This window comes from Leptodactylus fuscus, chromosome 5, assembly GCF_031893055.1.
Source record: "Leptodactylus fuscus isolate aLepFus1 chromosome 5, aLepFus1.hap2, whole genome shotgun sequence".
In the NCBI taxonomy this organism is placed as follows: Eukaryota; Metazoa; Chordata; class Amphibia; order Anura; family Leptodactylidae; genus Leptodactylus; species Leptodactylus fuscus.
The window spans coordinates 66,451,164-66,473,132 of record NC_134269.1 but is presented as its reverse complement, the minus strand read 5'-3'; the positions used below and the strand labels follow the sequence as shown (position 1 = coordinate 66,473,132).

The 21,969-nt window shown below is 41.6% G+C and overlaps 1 protein-coding gene across 1 annotated transcript in view; it reads right to left on the bottom strand.

Moving 5' to 3' along the window:
- Positions 1–21,969, bottom strand: part of SEMA4B (semaphorin 4B) — a 186,297-nt gene that overhangs the window by 37,708 nt on the left and 126,620 nt on the right. Inside the window, exon 3 of the mRNA XM_075273318.1 lies at positions 10,641–11,002. Within this exon, the coding sequence (XP_075129419.1) occupies positions 10,641–10,743 (103 nt within the window). The 5' untranslated portion in view covers positions 10,744–11,002. The remainder of the gene's footprint in view (positions 1–10,640; positions 11,003–21,969) is intronic.

The following is a 21,969-nucleotide window of genomic DNA, read 5'->3' as shown; positions in this document are numbered from 1 at the left end:
GCCAAAGAGCGGCAGCCACAATAACAGGTGCAGGGATCTCTAGGAAGTGCAGATTAGTGCGCAGATCTTGCAACGTGAATAGATTATCTTACTGTATAGAATTTCAATAATAGCCAGTCGTCACTGAGGAAACATGAGTATAAGGTCTACTGTAACACAAGAGCTTGGCTTTCAGCGGAGGACACAAGCCATTTAGTATTTAGAGTCAGCCTTGTTATGACTGTGCTCAGTCATGGCCAGGAAATGCTTATAATGATATCTGGAGCACGCAAATGGAGGCGTCACATGAGCCGGGTTAGGCTCGTTTAATGGGAAATTAACGTAATTATCAGTGATTAATATTAAAGTTCTGACAATCTCTAGAAATATTTGCATGCAAATAGGTATTTTTTAGACAATTCAATTATAGGTTTAGTGACCCTTTTAATATGGACCGGTCTTCTTTCTTGACTTGCTGTTTATTCATGTAATGTATTCGCCATAGAATACCAATTTTGGAATACCGACTTTGTATTGTGGCTTTCCTCTGATATTCCTCCAAGAAATTTATGAATACTTGACACATTGGTTTTACCATTGCTCTTGTCAAATTGGTGTACGATATGCTGTGAACTATGGCAGTCTTTCCCCTGGTCTTTTAGGAGGGCTGGTCAACTAATACTAAAACAGACATAATAATGACTATTTTTTCTTGGATAGGTCACAGTTCTCACTCCATACTGTGTTTGTAAACATATGTTCACCAGTAATACTCGCTGAATAAATTCTGTGTCCATGGCTAACTTAGCATGGAAATGGAGAAATGGGCCACATGCAAATGGTGAAACTGCAAAGCATGTGCTCACTTTGTGTAAATTCTGAGACTCCTTGAAAGCTGGATAATAAGGTTGAAAGCAGATCCTTCACTTACTGGCGCTGATGTGGGCATTGCTCTGTACCCGCGCATCAGGCTAGTTGCTCAATATTGCTGCAAGTATCACAGTGTGTGGCCAACGTAGTGCTAGTCGAACCACAGAGTAAACAGATAGACAGGAACTTGTAATTTCTCCTCCATTCCTCCAACTTCTGTTTGTGTGGAAATGTTCTGTAATTCTTGGCTTATCCACTTTGCTGTCAACAAACAGAGCCGGATAGGAAGAGCAGTGCACATTTGGGAAAACAAAAAACATAAGACTTATTGTGCCAAGCATGTGCGAGAGAAGAATATGAAATATGACGTGTGAGGTCTGGTCCCAGTGATACAAAAACATAACAAATCTCACATCTCGAGTGCATGAGTACCCAGGACTTTACTCTTCACTTACTTTCTACACTATGTACATTATGCATATGAGGATATGCACCTATATATGTACACGTAGGTTTATACAGGGGAGTGGTGGGTGGATATTCCCAATAAGCTCTCCTTCCTATTAAGCAGTAAGAGGATAGTACTGCAGTGAGCCAAACTGGCAGCAAAAGCTACATCCAAGAAAATAACAATTGTTTAATACAGATCTGTAATATATAAAGAGAGTTACAGAAAGTTACACATGAAATAAAAACCAATAAAGTTCTAATACATTAATACATTATGATTCCTCCTCTAAGTAGATCTCCAAACCCCTCCATGCCTATGATTTATGTATAATGTTACATAATACATGTTGTTCTAGTTCAGAATTATTCTATTCTAGCTGTGATAGACACCATCTCAACATGTCCTGACCTCTTGGTGAGGTTGTGCAGCTAATCTGGATGAGAAGCTGTGTAAAGCACAGGGGACAAAACATCAACCTGATAATATGAATAGATATAAGGTGTATTTCAGACTACTTCCATGTCCACCATAGATGATGCAGCCAAAGGATTGTTATTGAACCAATTTTAAAGGGGTTTTCCAGGGTAAAATTATCAATGACCTACCCTAAGCATAGGTCATCAAGATCCAACACTTGGCACCTCTGTGAATTATCTGATGCACAGAGAATGGCGCAGGAAGCAGACAGCTCTGTCCTCTGCGTAGTGGCCCAATTGTGTATTGCAAATCAGCCCACATTCTCTTGAATGGAATCTAAGCTTCAATGACTCAGTTCAGCCATTACTCAGTGGTGTCAGAGACCTACCAACCTGATGCTGAAGACCTATCCTTAGGGTCATTAATTATTAAAGCTCAGAAAACCCCTTTAACTATGGCCTACTGCACAAAAGTAAATGATAGTCATTCAACATATAGCAGTCCATGGAGAGCATGAGTCTACCAAAGTTAGAACCGCTTTGTTCAGGCGCATAGCAGGGGCTCTGAACTGGGAGTCCCCTCTATGAGGTTTATATACCCTAATAATACAGGCAGGGTTGTCTTTATGAGACAATCCATGGAATTAAAATGTATTTATCTACAGTAATATATAGAAGCAGATCCTTAGGGCGTAGAGGTATACATTGGCAGGCACTAAATACATCTGTAGCAAATTCTCAGCTGTGAGAAGTACTAGGTTTGTACTTGTTCAATGTACTATTAAAAAGTTGAAGATATAGTATCAACATTACTGAACTATAAGACGATACATGAAACACTATGTGACCTTTTCTAGGACTGGGGGATATTGCCAAAAGGGCCATACAGACTCATTCTGGCTCCAATAATAGAGTGTTACATAGCTTTAACAGATTCCATTGATCTTCACCCTTCAGGGGTGTAACAGAATAATACATAATATATATCGGATTTCAACACCTCTCATATGAGCAGTTTCCACCACGCCAGATTATTATTATTCTCTGAAAGTATCCAGTCAACTTCAAGGGCTGAGGAAATGATAGCTAGGAGAAAGAAGCTGACAAGTACATGATTCTTAATGGCAGCTCTACCATGTAAAAACTTGAGACTTTGGCACTTCAAGTAATGTCACTAAGACCACGTCATTCCATATACTTCATCATGTCATTCTGGATAACAAGAGAATTTATTACAAAACCAAAAAGTCCATGTAAATGGTTTGTAGATTATGGGGTCTTCACCTGGCTATAAAAGTATGGGTCACCCAGGAATGATCTGATGGGTCACTGGGGAGTACGAGGAATTTTAGGATAAATCCATGGGAATAATGTGGTACCCATTCTACACATTATTCCTCATCTATACAGAAAAGCTGTGTTCATGGAGTCTGTAAGGAAGAACCATCTGTGCAGATTGGTGTTATCAAGTCATATTCACTCCATGTGGTGCCATACACCATGTCAGTACACCAGTATACAATGCTTCTACTATCATTATATTCATTCTTTATGAATATGTGAAAAAAGACACCCATACAAAATTGTTGGCATGTGTATGTACAGTATGGGCCAATAGATTTTTAGGAATATGACATTATGGATCCATAAAATGGCCATGTGCACATACCGTACCTTTATAATCGTGCCTCCAGTTACATCTAAATAACTGACAGGGGCAGAGATTGTTATCTTTGCTCCAATAGACACCAAAGGATGAATTTTAAGAAACAGCAACTAACACTCTAATGTAGAAGGTACTTGGAGAGACAGTCTCTCCTAGCAGTTCATTGACAAACAAACAGCAAAGGTGTCCCAAAGGTTCCTATAAGGCGGCAATATCTAATTTCAGATTCCCTTAAGATCTGCTATGTTATTACCTGATCACTCCTGCTTGTAAAAAGTGCTATTGTGAAAGGAGGGAATTGCTTACCTTGCACTTCCCTAATATTATAATCAATGGCCTGGGCTCAGGGGAAGCTTCACTGCTGACAGTATTACATGCATATAACGCAGAGATCCATCACCAGCACCATACACTAGCTTAATACATGAAGAAATTCATCCTGAAAGAAGGTCTGATCCCTGCTCGTATTGTTCTTCAGGTATTCTCAGAAAGCATTTAGTTTACCGTAAACTGGATAAGAAATAGTCTGATCATCCTTTCAGCAAATACAGACAAGCAGCAGGGATCAGCTATGACATGCACACGGCATTCCCAAGATACTGGATTCTATATGGGATTAAAGATCAAATATGTCATGCTTCAAATCCTAGGGCTAGCATTTATACATGTAAACCAGCGACAAGATTACAGATTATTGTGGATGCCCTCAGTGACTGATCCCAGGCGACTATCAATTTCCATCACCGTATCGTCATACTCTGAGTGATCAGGGTCCAACAAGACTGACCGTGAAATATGCCACATCATCACTACACTTTACTCTGTCACTAGAGCCAACATATCACTATAATGAAAGGGTAAATAAAAGCAGGAAACAATGGTTTTCTAAAATGTAATGCATTATGTGGGGTGACAATTTCCCTGTGGTATGAAAAATATTCTATACCTATAGGATAGAGGATAAGGATAGGGGGTCTGACAACTGAGATTCCCACCAATCCTGGATTCTACTGTAGCAATGGTGGATCAGATGCACCCCTGCGCCAATCATTTACATAGAGTACTGGAGATAGCTGAAATACAGTCCTTGCTATCTCCGATGCTGCCCTTCAAATGAATGGAAGTGGGATGTTCACAACCGTCAGACACCCCCCCCCCCCCCCCCCCCGCAATCAACAATGTATCCTCTATCCTAAAAAATAGGATACATATTTTTCATGACATAACCCTTTTAAGGACTCCTGCACACACCCGTGGATAACACAGGGATGACCTCTATGTGCTGTCCATGGACAGATAGCATGCAGATAGGAAACAAAGTTGTGTGCATGGAAATCCTAGTGCACTCCAAGACAGGGTTGGAGACAACTTGGAGGCTATAGGGAACATCCCTATATCTATATATTATACGTAGGGATGAATATGCCGTGGACTTTGGGACTTGGCTGTCTGTTCTGTTAGGAGCGCCTCATGTTTAGTGGATAGATATTGGACAATACTGGTCCTACACATTGGATAGCAGTCCTAATGCTAGCCAAAGACATTAGATACTAGTCCTAATATTAGCCAGGGTATGGGGGCACTCGTCCACATTAGGGAGAGTGTTTGCCTACATAAGCAGTACGGAGACTTACAAGTCATTCCTGCTCCGCTAGGGATTATGGGTAAAAAATATGCAAATCTAATCTCCTGGATGGAATTAGGAGAACAGAGTGCACTCTGTACACCACCCTATAGAGGGCAGCATCCTTAACATCATGAACGACTCAGTTGTAAAGTCTTTTAATCATAATGTGGATTTAATTGCTAAATCAGTATTTCTGTCCCAAAAGGAACAGATTCCCAATAGTTAGGGGCGATTATGTAGAATTGTAGTAAGTTATTAAATTGCTCACAATAAATGCAGATCCAGGACTATGAAAATCTCAGAGCTTCTATATCATCTTAGAAAACATATCACACAACCATCTCTATTCTGTGCCCCAATGGTAACCTATACACTGCTGCCACATATAAAGATTCGAGGAACCCTTCATACTTCAGTTTCATTAAGAGATGGTAAACTAAGAAGTCATTACCACAAATATAGTTTCTAAATCAACGGTGATAGTTCTATGACTATAGGGCAAGGATTGGGCCAGTTTCAATAGATGATTCACACATGTCATTTTTCATGGTAATATCATTCTGTCATAGGGCAATCTAAATAGCTTTTGTAGTAAGAACCCAGTTGGTCACAGGTAACATGAATCATTTGTGATCACTGACAAGTATCCGTAGAACTCTGACCTGCCATACGTGGACAAGGCCAATCCAAATGTTCATGCAAAACGATCTGAGAACCACATTTTTTGGCTGGTTTACTATTAATCTCTCAGAAAAATTGTTCTATAAATCACAAGAAAAAAATTAGGACCATGACTTCTTCCACTATTTACGATAGGAAGTTGATCCAGATTGATTTACAATGCAGGCCAGGGACGTGGAGCTGCTCTCTGATCCTTATTAGAAGCAGATTTTGGCCGCACCCTTAGACATCAAAGCATGAACTGCAAAACAGGTTAACAGCAAGTACAGGCACGAGGTTCATCTCAATGGACACGCGGTCTTTCATGTAAAAAAAAAAAGCAGACAAAAACAAAAAAGGTTTTTTCCAGTTTGGACCAACAAATGGTATGTCTGTACACCTGGCAGCTTTATGCAGCCAATATTGGCGAGGGTAATGATATTAGATCTCCATTTTGGCACTAGTATTGCTGGAGGCGGAGAGCATTTTGCAGAGTACAAAGTTTTCATTGGATAGGTTATAATAATAAATTTAACTCTAGCGTGAAAACAAAAGCTTTGCTTCACGTGGAGTGCAGGGGGATATTACACACCCACCGTAGAGAAGGAACACTAGCATGATGTGTTTTATATATATTGAGATTATATAAATATTTCATTTTTCTGTGTCTTTCTTGCATCTGTCTACAGATACGGCTTGTGCCTGCTGTACGCTGAGCATCGTCCAAGCTACTATAAAGCTAGTCGTACGCGGCGCCGCAAAATAGCACGGCGTATACGGCACCGGCTCCCATTGAAAATAATGGGAGCGTATACGGCCAGCAAAAGCTCCCGCGGCGTCTACGTTCCACATTACAAACCAAAATACTCAGTGTGAACCCGTCCTAAGAGTTTTGTGACTTCTAGATGCAAAATAAAGCTGAATAATGTTTGACTTGAAGTCACGGTCTTGGCATTCTTCATAAGTGAAGGAGTTGCAAGGTGATCCGGCGATGGGAGTCGTAGCCAAAAATTGTTGTGTAGACTTAGCCTAAGTGATAAATGTTAATTCTAGAATGACTCCTTTAGGCAAAGGCCCCATGTTCTGGAAATGCAACGTTCTTTTACCTTTCCAGAAATGCAATTGGAAAAAAACAAGCTGAAAATCTTTGAAAAATTATTAAATTTTTGCTGCTTTTTTTCATCTACTTTTCTTTAGCTGCAAATCGCTATGTGGGGTCTTGGCTTAATATACAAGTGCAGATTCATCAAAGTTTATAGTAATATAGGACATGACTAAAATAAACCACCTACTGAGCCAGTCACACAAAATGTAACGTTCCTGAAGCTCCAACAAATATTCAACAAAAATGACCAATAATTTGGAAAAATGGTCGAATTATCTGATCAGTTACCATAACTCTGCTAGTCCATTATGGGCAGCGTGCATTACAGAGACTTCTTCCACATATAATAACTATGGAAAAACATAAATCCCTGCAAATACATAAATAATGAGGTAATAACATTCACAATAGTCTCTGAGGAAAACCTCAAATCTTCAGAAATATTGCAGTGTATGCTAGGCTAAGACATTCTGCTGCTCATTATAGCACTCAAGGGACCCATCAGTATTTATGAAGGTGAATATTCAGTGTTATTAGTGTGTTAGCACAGGCTACTATATACTGTATACCTTGTTTCCCGCACACCAGACAAACAGCGTTTACCTGACTCACCATCTATTGTGTATAGATGGTCATCCACTTTAGATAGCTGTCAGCAAAAATGAATATCTCACCTGACTTCCCCATACATATGCATACTCGGCTTGGCTGAGTGGTGCATGTACTGGGAGAAGAGAGAAGGGAGAATGCTGCTGCCAGATTCCTCTCACAATGACTTATCTCCCTGAGAAGAAACCAGAACAGATAAGGATGGGGATGTTTAAAATCCAATTGCCCAATCCTTATCTGCTCTGACATCAGCAATCGGAGTGGGGGAGCAGGGGGGGGGGGGGCGTAGGCACCAATTTATACATTAGTTGGTTGACTGAACCTGTCAAAAGTGGTGGGTTCAACTGATACAGATCTAATGTGTATGGCCAGCTTATAGCCTCTTCCAAAGTTTCCCATAAAGGCAATGGAGAAGATTTTTTATTAGTATTTTCTGGTGTAAAAAAAAGGCACAACCTTTGATGAAAATGGGGCATATCATTTATACCAAAATACTGGCGTAAATTATATTGGACATCTCTGCCACCTATCTGCTGAGGTAGATTACCCTCCAGATGTATGGCCCAGTGGAGGTTACGCCTCATTTATAAGGTGGACTGTGCATTGTTATAAAGGAGGCGCCCCTTGCTCCAGTGCAGGGGATGTGAAGACTGGCTTTGATAACACCAGTTATCACATTGAAAGCAATAGGGAACAAAGCAGCCCATTCATTTCTATGGGGAGCGCACATATGCCGACTCCTATAGAAAGCAATGGGATCTGTTTTAACGCTGCTGATTCGGAACGTGTTACACGTTCAGAATCAGCAAGCGTATACTCCGTGTGAAGGGGCCCTTATGCTTCTACCTTCTGCTCCATGCACTCCAGGCTTTGGCTCAAAAAAACGCAGCAAAACCTGCAACAAAAAAAGCTGCATTCCCGCAACATGGGGCCTTGGCCTTAGGCTGGAAAATGATGCGACAAAAAATGCTGCATTTTACATTACCTGCAAAGTGGATAAGATTCTCGGTAATACCGTCCATACAGTGCAGAAAAATATCAACAGCGGAATTGCTGCGATTTAAAAAATGCTAGTGTTTTTACAAATTGCTGCATGTCAATTATACCTACAGAAAATGGCAGGTGTAAGAGGGGCAAAAAGGAAATCTCTGTGGAAGGATAAACTTTCTGTGAGAACCACTGCAGTAACAAAAAAAAAACCATGATGCTTTTCCGCTATAGTGTTTTCAGCAGCGGCTCGCTACATGGGGCCTTAACCTTACAATTCCAGAAAAATCACAGATACCATGACAGAAACCTAAAGCACCCCTTTATAGTACATACCCCTATGATGGAACAGAACATCTAAAATCTGAATGCAGATGTGAATGTAGCCTTAGCTAGGCATATACAGCGATAAAACTATGACAGCTGAAAACCAGTTATATCACAAAGGTCATAATACCTCTGACTGATATACAGCTCCTCACGCAAAAACATGACAGGTGAAACTGAGGTGCCAGGTCTCATCAATACCGTACACTTCCTGCCTGCAACGTCACTCTGCGTGTCAGCAGTTGCAGGAGTGATTCACTGTTCTGTATAATGCTGCGGGGTTAAGATGGACTTTACAAATACACAGAAGAGCCAAAAGAAAACTCCAGTCCTGGAGTCGCCCTAATCTGTCAAGTTGTCACGCTGCTTCTTAGTGATCTCTGTTTCTAGGAAAGCTGGGTGACAACCAGAATCCCCACCGTTACAGCTTTTTGTAATTTATCTTCCCTTAAGTTCTGTATTTCAATTTTGCTGAGGGATATGGGGCAGGGGAATAACTTGTCGATCAGGAGATCTGACATTAAAGACACAACTCTGTGTCAGAGGGGCTGTCACCCAGCTTTCCCTGAAATAGAAAACAAAAAAAAAGCTGAATTAAAAAAAATAGAGGCAACTCATTGTAACATTCGCATGGTAACACGTAGACTTATATACCTTGTTACTTACAACAGCCTTAATATTATACACCCAGCTGTCAATGTAATGCATCCATCATCTTAGTGCGGCTTTTGTGGTTGTTGGCCGATTTATTAAAAAAGTTCTTTGAGCGGTTGCCAAACTAATCCTCGACTTGTCGGCTAGAATCAAGTTGTACAAGGGTTAATGTGCCAGCTACATCAGCAGGGGGCAGTGAGTTCTGGCTCCTCTTATCATCCCTTACAACAACATAGCAAAGGTCATCAGACCAGAGGCAATGTCTGTGCATTACTGTAAACATGGACCTGATCTATGCAGCATGGAACTAGGAACTGTTTAAAGTAGATTTTTACCAGATCCAGTTTACACTTTGTTGAGGTCACAGGAGGGTGACGGGGAAAACCCTTTAACGCCAGAGAACAGCAGAGTAGGCTGGCTTTAGAAAAAGTGAATTATTTTTTTAATTGATTTTAATTTATCTTTAGATCCTTTGTGGTCTTCAGTAAAGGTGTTAGACGTCTTAAATATGTCTATTATTTTTACCAATATTTCCTAAACAGTAATGTAGTAGTTATTGCAGGATACATCCCCCTCTCCCATATTATTACAAGGAAGATTTTCCAGTTAATACCCCAAGAAAGTTGGGTCACATTCTCATATTAGTTGCAATATCCTGGGAACTGTATTAGTAAAACAGAGTTGAACAGAATTTTTATAACTTGATTGAAGACGATGACTTTTTTTATCTTAGGTAGACAAGCTCTACAATTGGCAAAGGGGATGCCATATGTGCTTGATCTGCTGTTGGAAATCCATCACCAGCATGTGCCTCGCCATGATTCATGACACTGACCAACACAAGTCTGACAACAAGTCGGATTCAATCTGTTCCAATGATTCCAAGGCTTTTAATTGATAGTATCTGGTTGTTCTGTTGCCATAGACACAATTCCTATTGTTGGGAGGGCTCGCTGTTTGCCCTACAGATTTAACAAACTGTTATGCCCCTGGGCAGCTTCGTGGTGTAATAAAGTGACAACACGTATATGTATCTGTGTATCATTAACTTACTATAGACTTATGGCCACTTGACATGTTATTTACAAACACACAATAATAATGTAACAAACTGTAGAATAATAACAAATCTTATAGAACAAATAGAGGTAAAACAATACTGTAGTAGAAGTTGAGACCTGACAAGTTGTGTAGCAGCTATCCCCTGTAAAAAGTGATCCTCCTCCCTCTGCACAAGCAGGAATCATGGCCAGGGGCCCCTTCATGCCTGGGTTAACCCTTTAACTTACCATATTGCAAGGTGAGTCTAGGAACGGCTTCATCCTCAGATTGTACCAGCAGGATAGTGGCCAGTGTTTGTCCCAGGAGAAAGAGCCATGTCCAGGTCCCCATAGCCAAGCCTGGCAGTACTCTGAGCTTCCCTTGTATAATAATCCAGATGCTGTTTCTTTTCCTTTTCCGACTTCTTGTCTCAGGTTTTTGTAATCCAAAGCAGAGTGGATCTGGAGCACGGTGTGCTGTGCTGGATATTTACTGAGTAAATGAAGGTTACAAAAGTTTGCAGAGTGCTGTGGCTATGATCCCGCCCAGCAGAGCTGTCCTCAGGCCTCCTCCAGCCTCCTACCCCTCCTCCTCACTGCCACTCACAGACCTGTCACATAACAAGACAAGGAGAGAAAAAGAAAGGGAGCTTTAAAAAACTCAGCAAAGTCATTGGGTAAGAGGAGAAAGAGGTGAGGTTTCCTCTATCTCAGGAGAGTGCCATGAACACGTCACTCAGCATAGTAGTAGAGTAAATGTCATAATCTGCGGTCTATGGGACAATAAAAGAAAATTAGAAATGGAATACATTAACATAATAAGACTAGATTTTATTGCGGCTACGGCTACATCTGGAGTTTTTGTTGTAAGACATTAATCTACAGAGTAAATTGCTAATTTTGATCCGATTTCTCAAAAAATTATATATTATACATTACTAAGGAAAAAGGTAGGTACTACTACTGCTCAGAAATCGTAACATTTGGCGATTTAAAAAATAAATTTGAAAAATTCCAGATATTCTCTTAACTGGAGAGATTTTGAAGAGATTTTCAAGGTGTTTAATGAGGAACATTTAACAAGATTGGTGTTTCTTACATTAGTCTTGATGCCATTTGCACCATATTAGAGCTAGGTTCACACAAGAGTCAACAAACAACAGAGAGGCAGTTTGCATGAGGACCCTTCCCCAAATAGAATACTGAACGCAACTGCAAGCGGTGTGCCAGTGACAGCAGGGGTGAACCTGCCCCTTTTGCCGCCCGAGGCGAACGACAGAAAGCCGCCCCCCCCCCCTCACGGAGGAGAGGGCGGAGCGGAGGGGGCGAGACATAGTGGAGGGGCGGGGATAAGTGAAGGGGGTGGGGCTTCGCAGCGTTCGCAGGCAGAGAGCAGGCACGGAGAGGACCTGCTCTCTGCCTGAGCGTGAAGGGAGGCTGCTGGAGCAGCGCTGCTCCAGTGGCCTCCCCAATCCACCGCTCGTTGCTAAGCCAGTCCAGGACAGCTTGTCCTGGACTGGCTTAGGTAAGCAAAAATGCCGCCCTCCCTGGGGCCCTGGCATAGCGCCACCTGAAGCGGTCGCTTCAGGTCGCCTCATGGGAGGTGCGGCGCTGAGTGACAGCACACGGACCCCATAGAATGTAATGTGGTCCGTGTGCTTGCCACCAGATCTCCGCAGGGATCATGCGGACAGGAAACTACTTTCCTGCCCGCATGATTCGTGTGGGAGCGCACGGCAAGCACACAGACCCATTATAGTCTATGGGGTCTGTGTGCTTTTACTGCACACCACTTGCAGTTGCGTTCAGTATTCTGTTTGGGGGGGTCCCCATGCAGACTCCCCAAAAGGAATGCCGAACGCAGATGTGAACAAAGGGTAAAACATCGGTTACACATAGAGTCCAGCCGGCCCTATCAACTATAATGAGGTCCATCGTTTTTTAAACTGAAACTGGCATAGGAAAAAGTACTGGGGGGAACTCAGATGTGAACATAGCCTTAGGCCTCATTCACACCTGCATCAGTAATCCATTCAGGGGAGTCCACATGGGGACCCCCCTAAACAGACTACCGAACGCATTTGCAAGCGGTGTGCAGTGAAAGCACACGGATCCACATAGACTATAATGGGGTCCGTGTGCTTGCCGTGGGATCTCCGCTGGGAACAAGAAAGTACTTCACAATCTATTTTCCTGCCCGCATGATTCATGGAGAGATCTCGAGCCAAGCACACGGACCCCATTATAGTCTATGGGATCTGTGTGCTTTCACTGCGCACCGCTTGCAAATGTGTTCAGTAGTCCGTTCAGGGGGTCCCCATGCAAACTCCCCGAACGGCTTACCAAACACAAATGTGAACCAAGGATAAAAGAGGATCACCTCTTAATAGAGTAGCTGCATCTCCTGCCCTCCATGTGCTACAATCTCAAATCTGTACCAACTATAATTTATCAGTTTCTGGATTAAATTATGGAGAGGCAACTTCCATTTACACTACAATTTGAGAAAGTGGCATTTACATGCAAATGCACCAAAGTTGAAAAAAAATTGGTGCAAAAACAGCCATTGTACATAAACTGGCATAAAATAACCCCATTGTATTCCTCAAAATTTATTATAGTGAGATAAGCTGGCCATACATGGGCCAGCTTTTTTGCAGCTATATTGCGTGACTTCCTAATACACTTGTGACACGTGATATATCATGGAGCTCTGGCCTTCAGATTCAGTTTTCACATTGGGTCAGAGCTGCATGGTGTCATACAGCCTGTGATGTTTCGAGATACAATCTCATATAAACTCAAGCACAAACTTGTATACGGTATGTTCAGTGTGACTGTAGTGAGTTTGGGTCATGGAAAACAATTGTGACATTGGTTTCACAGCACAGAGATCACAAATGCACACTACAACATCGTACAGCATAAAATACAAGCCGGGTGGATTTTACAAATCGCAAGATATTTTTTCAACATGGGGTTCAGCATAAGTTGCAAACAAACTAGTATTATTTAGGAAAATTATGGTACGATTTGCCATTGTTTGTTGTATACTTGTCTGTCTGCCCATGATATACTTTATATCTTTGAAATGTACACGTTACAATTCTGTGCAATGTGCTGAGAATAACTGTAGATGCTGCCGCCTTTCAACAGGATGCAAATCATTCCTTGAAGATATTGATCGTGGCCTGATGTTGGGAGGTAAGACATTCCTATACGGACAACTGACAGAGACTCACAGCAATCTCCAAACTCCATCTTGTCAGCTAAGACACATCACGTCAGATTAGTTCTGAGCTTGATGTGTAATCTAAAATCATCTCTACAGGCCATTTTTATGCAGCTATTATTGTTACTTGAGATCTGAATTAATCCAATTGCCCAAAAAATAATGGGATGTAAATCCCATCTTACACATTAATATAAAGGGCATTCGACTGTAACATCCTCCATTCATCATTACAGTAATTCAATAGGTGTCCTATCCTGCTACACTGATCATTCACAGTTTGTAGCCTGGTCCAGGCACGTTCACCTACTACAATATCTATGGTACCACTGGGTGCTGTCTACAGGAGAAAGGATCCAACATAGAGATTCAGATGGATGAGCTATGTATGTTGTATGGTTTCATCTGCACATTCTTCAGCATTCAGATAATGTATATATGGATAATGCACAGAAAAGGAGAAAACACAAACCATATACGACCCATCATATACAAACCATGATCGCTTTAGGTACAAACATTGTGCACCCAAAATAGCAAGAATGTAAAATGTTCTGGAAATGCAACAGATTAGAATAGGCTGCAAAAACACACTATGAAAAAATTCATGTATTTCTAGCCACTCACATCTACATAGGTGCTGTGTTTAATCCCATGAGAAAACCCAAGGAAAGAATGCCCCCAAAATCCACCCCAAATTACATGGGAACCTGGTAATAGTTTATATAAGACTGAGTTCATATCTGCATTGGGGTTTTCTGTTGTGTGACTGATAGAAACAAAAATGGGAAAGGAAGTCCATTTCATGGCTGACATACACAGCTCCAGATGGATCCCACTGACTACTAATGGGTTCCATCAGATACAAAATAAAAGACACTATAATGGAAACCTATTAGCAGATACCTGCTATAGGCTAAGGCCCCATGTTGCAGAACACACATCAAAACCGCTGTAGAAACGCAACATATTATTTCTGCAGCGTTTTTAATTGCGTTTTTTTGCTGAGTTTTTCCTCTACAGTTTTTCTTCCCTTATTAAATCTATAGGGGAAACGCAAGTGTTTCTGCAGGAAAAATTGTGTTTTTAAAAACACAGCCTTTACGCAAGGTTTTATTTCCTGCAATGTGTGGCTGGGATTAGCCAGAATCTCATTCACTTTGATGGTACTGTAAAATGCATCGTTTTTTTCTGCTGTGTTTCCATAACAGAGAACATGAGGCCTAAACCATTCACCTATAATGTGTTTATGATGTCCAAACACCTTCCATAACTGTTGGCCATATACTCATTCTGCTGACAGCTATTGCTCTTGATCCCCCATACACATGCACACTCAGCTTAGTTGAGTGTACATGGTTTATCAATGGGGAGAGTGGAGTGAGCTGTTAACTCTTTAATGATGCTGGTTTATGTCCTATGAAACCAAAAGGAAAGGGCTTTAAAATTCAACATACGGTATCCAATCCCACCTTCCCCCAATATTTATCAATGAAAAGTAGGGAGACCTCATACACATAAAACAATCGGCTTGGCCTCTAAGATCCTATCAGATGATTAATAATCAGGACGATTATCAGGTACAAGAATTCCCAATTGTGCAGCCAATCGACAAACCAAGAAGCAATTGCTTTTATTAGCGGACTTTATGTTTCATAAGGATAACATATGCATATTATGGGCATCACATTGCCTTGTGTAACTGGGGACGTATTGCTGTTAATCGATGTAGATGAACTGGGGAGGAACGATAGTGGTAGCAAACACTTCTCTCCCATTCACTGTGCATTGACCTGTGACATTAGGCCAGTGAATAATGGAAACAGGAAACCTCTGTGGACTGTCTGTGAAAAGTGGTGCAGGAAAAACTGTGATGTGTTTAGACCATGTTTTTTCCCCGCACCGCTTTTTTGTTGCAGCCCATTACATGGGGCCTTAGCCTAAATAGGTTTTCCAATCATAGCAACATATTCCCTATCCACAGTTGCAGATTGATGTGGGTCTGAGCACTAGGGCTCCATCGATCATGAGAACAAGGTGCTTAGCTCTCTGTGCAATGGTTGGACAAGCACTCTGTTTATTAACTTGGACTGCCAAGGACATCCCAAGTACAGAACTCGGCTACCTATGGTGGTCTTACAGCAATGAATGGAATGGGGTGCACTTTTCCAACCACTTCTCTATTCAGAATGTGGAGCTAAACACCTCACTATAATAGGTATCGGAGTGTACATAATTTTTTAATATGTGGATGCCACTGCCAGGTATATTTGGCTATGGCTGATATTCTAGAGCTGACATTGGGGCAAAACCCTTTCATACGAGATATTCTACAGATATCGAGAAAGAGAAACATTTATTTCAACTTTGAAGCTAAAACCTGTTGTAAAATAGTAATCCTCATGAATACATGAATATGTTCTCAGGGGTATATTTCCTGAGAATCCCGTGCCAGCTGCAGAACGCACCAGTGTTTGATATTACTGTATAAATGTTTGGGTATCAGCTTTCCTAGGGCCCCTCTCTGTAGTAGCGATCACATCTCACATTTACAATGGACGGATTATTTTATTTATTGCTATTTTATTGTTAAAGAAAGCAGCAGAGTCTAGACGAGCTGACACGTCGCCAATAAAACGTGCGAGCTGCTTTATTTTCTGAATTCCTGCTCTATAGCCTGAAAACTGGGATAAATCTTCACCCTTTCTACGTGTGAGGAGGAAAATCCACACCTGTTAAACACTTGGAGAACCTGTTAATGGAAGCATCAGATACCATGAATACTTCAAAATACGGAGTCTTTGTCAAATAAATCATGTTTTCCATAAAAAATAATTGGAGGGAAAGCAGAACCTAGTGCTTATATGAAATAGTAGATTAAAAGGCATTTTGGCTTCCAGCACACCCTCTCCACCCACAGTCCTTATATGCCTGTGTTTACAGAGCTTTACTCTAAGCAGCTCAGATCTCAGCCCAATAAAACAGCAAGCCAGATTTCTCCTAAAGTCATTTTCAGAGGAACTGAGCTGTAAAATGCCCAGCATAAATGACTAAGTGATAGCGCCGGAAATACTATCATCACTGTTCACCGGTGCTGGTGCTCCTGGGGCTACGTGAGGAGTATGCATTCTATCTAATATCTAACGCAGGCCGGGTTCATGTGACGTCAGAGACGTCAGACAACTAGGAAGGAGGCCTGGCAGGATCGTGGAGAGGTAAGTAACAGTGTTTTTTATGTTTCTTACCTCTCCCGGGCCTCCGATCATTATCAAAGACCCCCGAGTATAATGCTAGTGTTTGTGGGGCCCGTGGTGTAATTTACCTATCCTGGCCCAGCCAGGATCGGTAAGTAAATAGGGCCCGTAACGGCCTATTAAAGAAAAAAAAAACCCGCAGTGGTAGCGGCTGCCACCGAGCCCCCTAATGTCCCGGGCCCTGTGGCAGCTGCCTCCGCTGCCTCTATGGTAGTTACGCCACTGACTGTAAGGGATTGTAGGGTTATAGGTTGGACTTGATGGACTGGTGTCTTCATACAATCTCATTTACCATGTAACTAAGTAACCCTGAATATCTGACTATGCTTATAGTTCAATAGAGACGGTTAAATAATAATGATCTATCCTTAGGATCGGTTAACAATATCTGATCCAACTCCCAGGACCACCACAATAAGGGCTCGTTCACATCTGCGGCCCGGCACTCCGTACTTAGGTTTCCGTTTCCTGCCTTAAACACAGGCAGGATACGGAAACCTGCAGGAGTCTCTCTCACCCAGTCATTTGAATGGGTGAGAGAGATGTCCGGCCGTGCGCGGCGGTGAGCGTTTTAGGCTCTCCGCCGCGAAACCAGGTTTTATAATCCGGACACAGAGTCGGACATGCAGTACTCTGTGTCCGGATAAAAAAATCCGGTTTCGCGGCGGAGAGCCTAAAACGCTCACTGCCGCGCACGGCCGGACCCGGTCTATGGTTTCCGTCTTCTGGCATGCAGAAGACGGAAACCATAGAACGGAGACCCCAAACGCAGGTGTGAACCCAGCGTAAGCTGTTTGAAGAAATTGAAGTGTCCGAGTACTGCAGCTGTTGTACATTGCATAGGGACTGTTCTTGGTATTGCAGCTCTTCCCCATTCACTTCAATGGGACTGAGGTGCAAACAGGCCATGTGATGAATGAATGATGAATGTGTTGTCACTGGCCTGTGAAGGGTAATGGTGTCCACCTGAGCATTGCTGTCACTTTAAGTAGCTGATGTCTGTAGGGGATGCAGAGGTCAGATCCCCAAATAATAGGATGTATCGATACACGTATTCAATTTTGGCTCACGTTCATAGTACTCTTCCCAGTGAGCACTACAGCCAGCGAATGAAACATCACAGCAGCACATGAAATCCTAGATGCCTGATTCCACCGATCATCTCTATTTCTCTCCTTAAGCTGTCATGCCCCTGTAGACTACATCAGAAACCATACAAGATGGGGAAGCATGGCGGCTCAGTGGTTAGCACTGTAGCGCTGGAGTCCTAGGTTCGAATCCTGCCAAGGACAACATCTGCAAGGAGTTTGTATGTTCTCCCCGTGTTTGCATGGGTTTCCTCCCATATTATAAACACATATTGATAGGGAAAATGTAGATTGTAAGCCCTATGGGTGAGGGTCATATGTCCCAAAATAAATCACAGAAATGGTACAGAATACAGACTAGTTGTACATCATATAGGTGGAGGTGTGACACCCAGCACCTCCACCGATCAGCTGTTCTCAGCAGCCACCAGAACAAACACAAACAATGGAGCACAAAGGACAGCTCTGTTAAACTGCTACGGCCACTACACAGAGGATAGAGCTGAGTTATGGAGAGTATTTCAATAACAGATAAACATTTGCACTCCAGACTACCATTTGTCATATCTCATAACTATGAAGTGATGACACACAGTAAACCTAGACCCTCCTGCTCCACACCTCAGCCTTGTCATATCCCGTAGAGATAGCCTTCAGCTAGCATGCTTTGACTCCTTCTAGTGTAAGACATGATCAGTCTGCTTATTCATGCTGAGCGTCATACTTTATATTTTTGACACAAAACTGTAAAAATGGGGGCAACACGGTGGCTCAGTGGTTACCACTGCAGCCTTGCAGTGCTGTGGTCCTGGGTTCGAATATCACCAGGAACAACATCTGCAAGGAGTTTGTATGTTCTCCCATTGTTCGCGTGGATTTCCTCCCTTTCTACAAAGACATACTGATAGGGAAAAAATGTACATTGTGATCCCTATATGGGGCTCACAATCTACATTTAAAAAACCCAAAAAACTGTAGAAATGATCTATAAAAATAAAGATGTCGAAGAGGAAGTAGTCTGGTATATTTATAGGGCACAGGACATGGACTTTTATAATACTATGGCTTGAGGAAGGTTTACAGTGTAAAAAAAAAAAGCAATAAAAACAGGACATATGGCTGACAATAATAGTTACATACAGAAGTGCATACAGTTTACCCTTTACACAGATATAAGATTTTAACATATTTTTCTGTAGGAGTGAGGACCGCAATGTCTCCTCCCATGCTCAATCCTAATTTAAAGCATTACAAGTGAGATGTCAAACCTGCAGATTACAGACTGTTACATCCTTATATTATATGTTCCCATTACTAAGTGCAGACATACCAGTAACAGACTAGGATAACCACAATTACCACTCACCTGTCTGACAACATCGCTAAGAAATTCGGCTCTTTGAACTTTGCCCACATGGAGGTTCTTACCATTGTCTGGCTGTACAATGTGGAACAGCCATAAAAGAACATTTCACTGTCTGGAATCATTTTGGAGTCTTTTTTTCTGGCTATGTGTTCTTAAATAGAATCTTGTCTCCAAGGATGTAAAGGGTTACATTTACTATAACATTCAGGGACAGATATAAGTATATAAAACATTCTGCCAAACTATATCATCTACAGTCCTATGAAAAAGTTTGGGCACCCCTATTAATCTTAATCATTTTTAGTTCTAAATATTTTGGTGTTTGCAGCAGCCATTTCAGTTTGATATATCTAATAACTGATGGACACAGTAATATTTCAGGATTGAAATGAGGTTTATTGTACTAACAGAAAATGTGCAATATGCATTAAACCAAAATTTGACCGGTGCAAAAGTATGGGCACCTCAACAGAAAAGTGACATTAATATTTAGTAGATACTCCTTTTGCAAAGATAACAGCCTCTAGTCGCTTCCTGTAGCTTTTAATCAGTTCCTGGATCCTGGATAAAGGTATTTTGGACAAACAATTCAAGTTCAGTTAAGTTTGATGGTCGCCAAGCATGGACAGCCCGCTTCAAATCATCCCACAGATGTTCAATGATATTCAGGTCTGGGGACTGGGATGGCCATTCCAGAACATTGTAATTGTTCCTCTGCATGAATGCCTGAGGATTTGGAGCGGTGTTTTGGATCATTGTCTTGCTGAAATATCCATCCCTGGCGTAACTTCAACTTCGTCACTGATTCTTGAACATTATTCTCAAGAATCTGCTGATACTGAGTGGAATCCATGCGACTCTCAACTTTAACAAGATTCCCGATGCCGGCATTGGCCACACAGCCCCAAAGCATGATGGAACCTCCACCAAATTTTACAGTGGGTAGCATGTGTTTTTCTTGGAATGCTGTTTTTTTTTGGACGCCATGCATAACGCCTTTTTTTATAACCAAACAACTCAATTTTTGTTTCCAAAATGAAGCTGCCTTGTCCAAATGTGCTTTTTCATACCTCAGGCAACTCTATTTGTGGCGTACGTGCAGAAACGGCTTCTTTCTCATCACTCTCCCATACAGCTTCTATTTGTGCAAAGTGCGCTGTATAGTTGACCGATGCACAGTGACACCATCTGCAGCAAGATGATGCTGCAGCTCTTTGGAGGTGGTCTGTGGATTGTCCTTGACTGTTCTCACCATTCTTCTTCTCTGCCTTTCTGATATTTTTCTTGGCCTGCCACTTCTGGGCTTAACAAGAACTGTCCCTGTGGTCTTCCATTTCCTTACTATGTTCCTCACAGTGGAAACTGACAGGTTAAATCTCTGAGACAACTTTTTGTATCCTTCCCCTGAACAACTATGTTGAACAATCTTTGTTTTCAGATCATTTGAGAGTTGTTTTGAGTAGCCCATGATGCCACTCTTCAGAGGAGATTCAAATAGGAGATCAACTTGCAATTGGCCACCTTAAATACCTTTTCTTATGATTGGATACATCTGGCTATGAAGTTCAAAGCTCACTGAGGTTACAAAACCAATTTTGTGCTTCAGTAAGTCAGTAAAAAGTAGTTAGGGGAATTCAAATCAATAAAATGATAAGGGTGCCCATACTTTTGCACCGGTCAAATTTTGGTTTAATGCATATTGCACATTTTCTGTTAGTACAATAAACCTCATTTCAATCCTGAAATATTACTGTGTCCATCAGTTATTAGATATATCAAACTGAAATGGCTGTTGCAAACACCAAAATATTTAGAACTAAAAATGATTAAGATTAATAGGTGTGCCCAAACTTTTTCATAGGACTGTATTTGATAATCTGGACATACATGGGAGTAAAACCATATGCTGGACCATATGCTGGACCTTTCTTCATATAGTTGTTTGGATTATGCTTTGTTGCTTTTAGTTACATTTTAACCTTTTTTGCACATTTAATTGTTATATGGGTTCTGCAATTTTTCAAAAAAAATATCCAAGCGTGAAAAATTGTAATGTAAAGAAATAGACTACATTATATGCAGCTTTTAGATTTTTTTTTTTTTAAATTCCCCCACTATTTCACCATTGCTATGGCTTCTACCACTCCAATTCTCACCACTCAGATCATACTCCGCTGCAGACACACATAACTACTGATGTTAGTGCACCAGCCATATGAGCGACGAACGCAACGTCCATTCACACAGAGGAAAATGGTGAGGAATTTGGTGTGGAATTTAAGCGCCGAAAAAAAAGCATCCCATTAACTTCAATGGGAGGCTTTTTTCTCAGCGCCGAAATTCCACACCAAATTCCTCACCATTTTCCTACGTGTGAATGGACCCTCAGTATCTTCTCACTGCCTGCTGCATTGCACTCTCAGGTCATGGGCACTGTACTAAATAAAGGAGATAAACCTGTCAGAATGGTCTGCAATTTGTTGCAAAGTACCAGTTGGGGTGCTTACATATTTGGGGGAGTCTATTGTTAGTCAACACAGGGAAAGACCACAGGTGGATGGAAGAACAGATAGGGACGGTGGTCATCCCCCACTTTGCTCACACCTATATACAATAAATTCAGATCAAGGTAATAAAC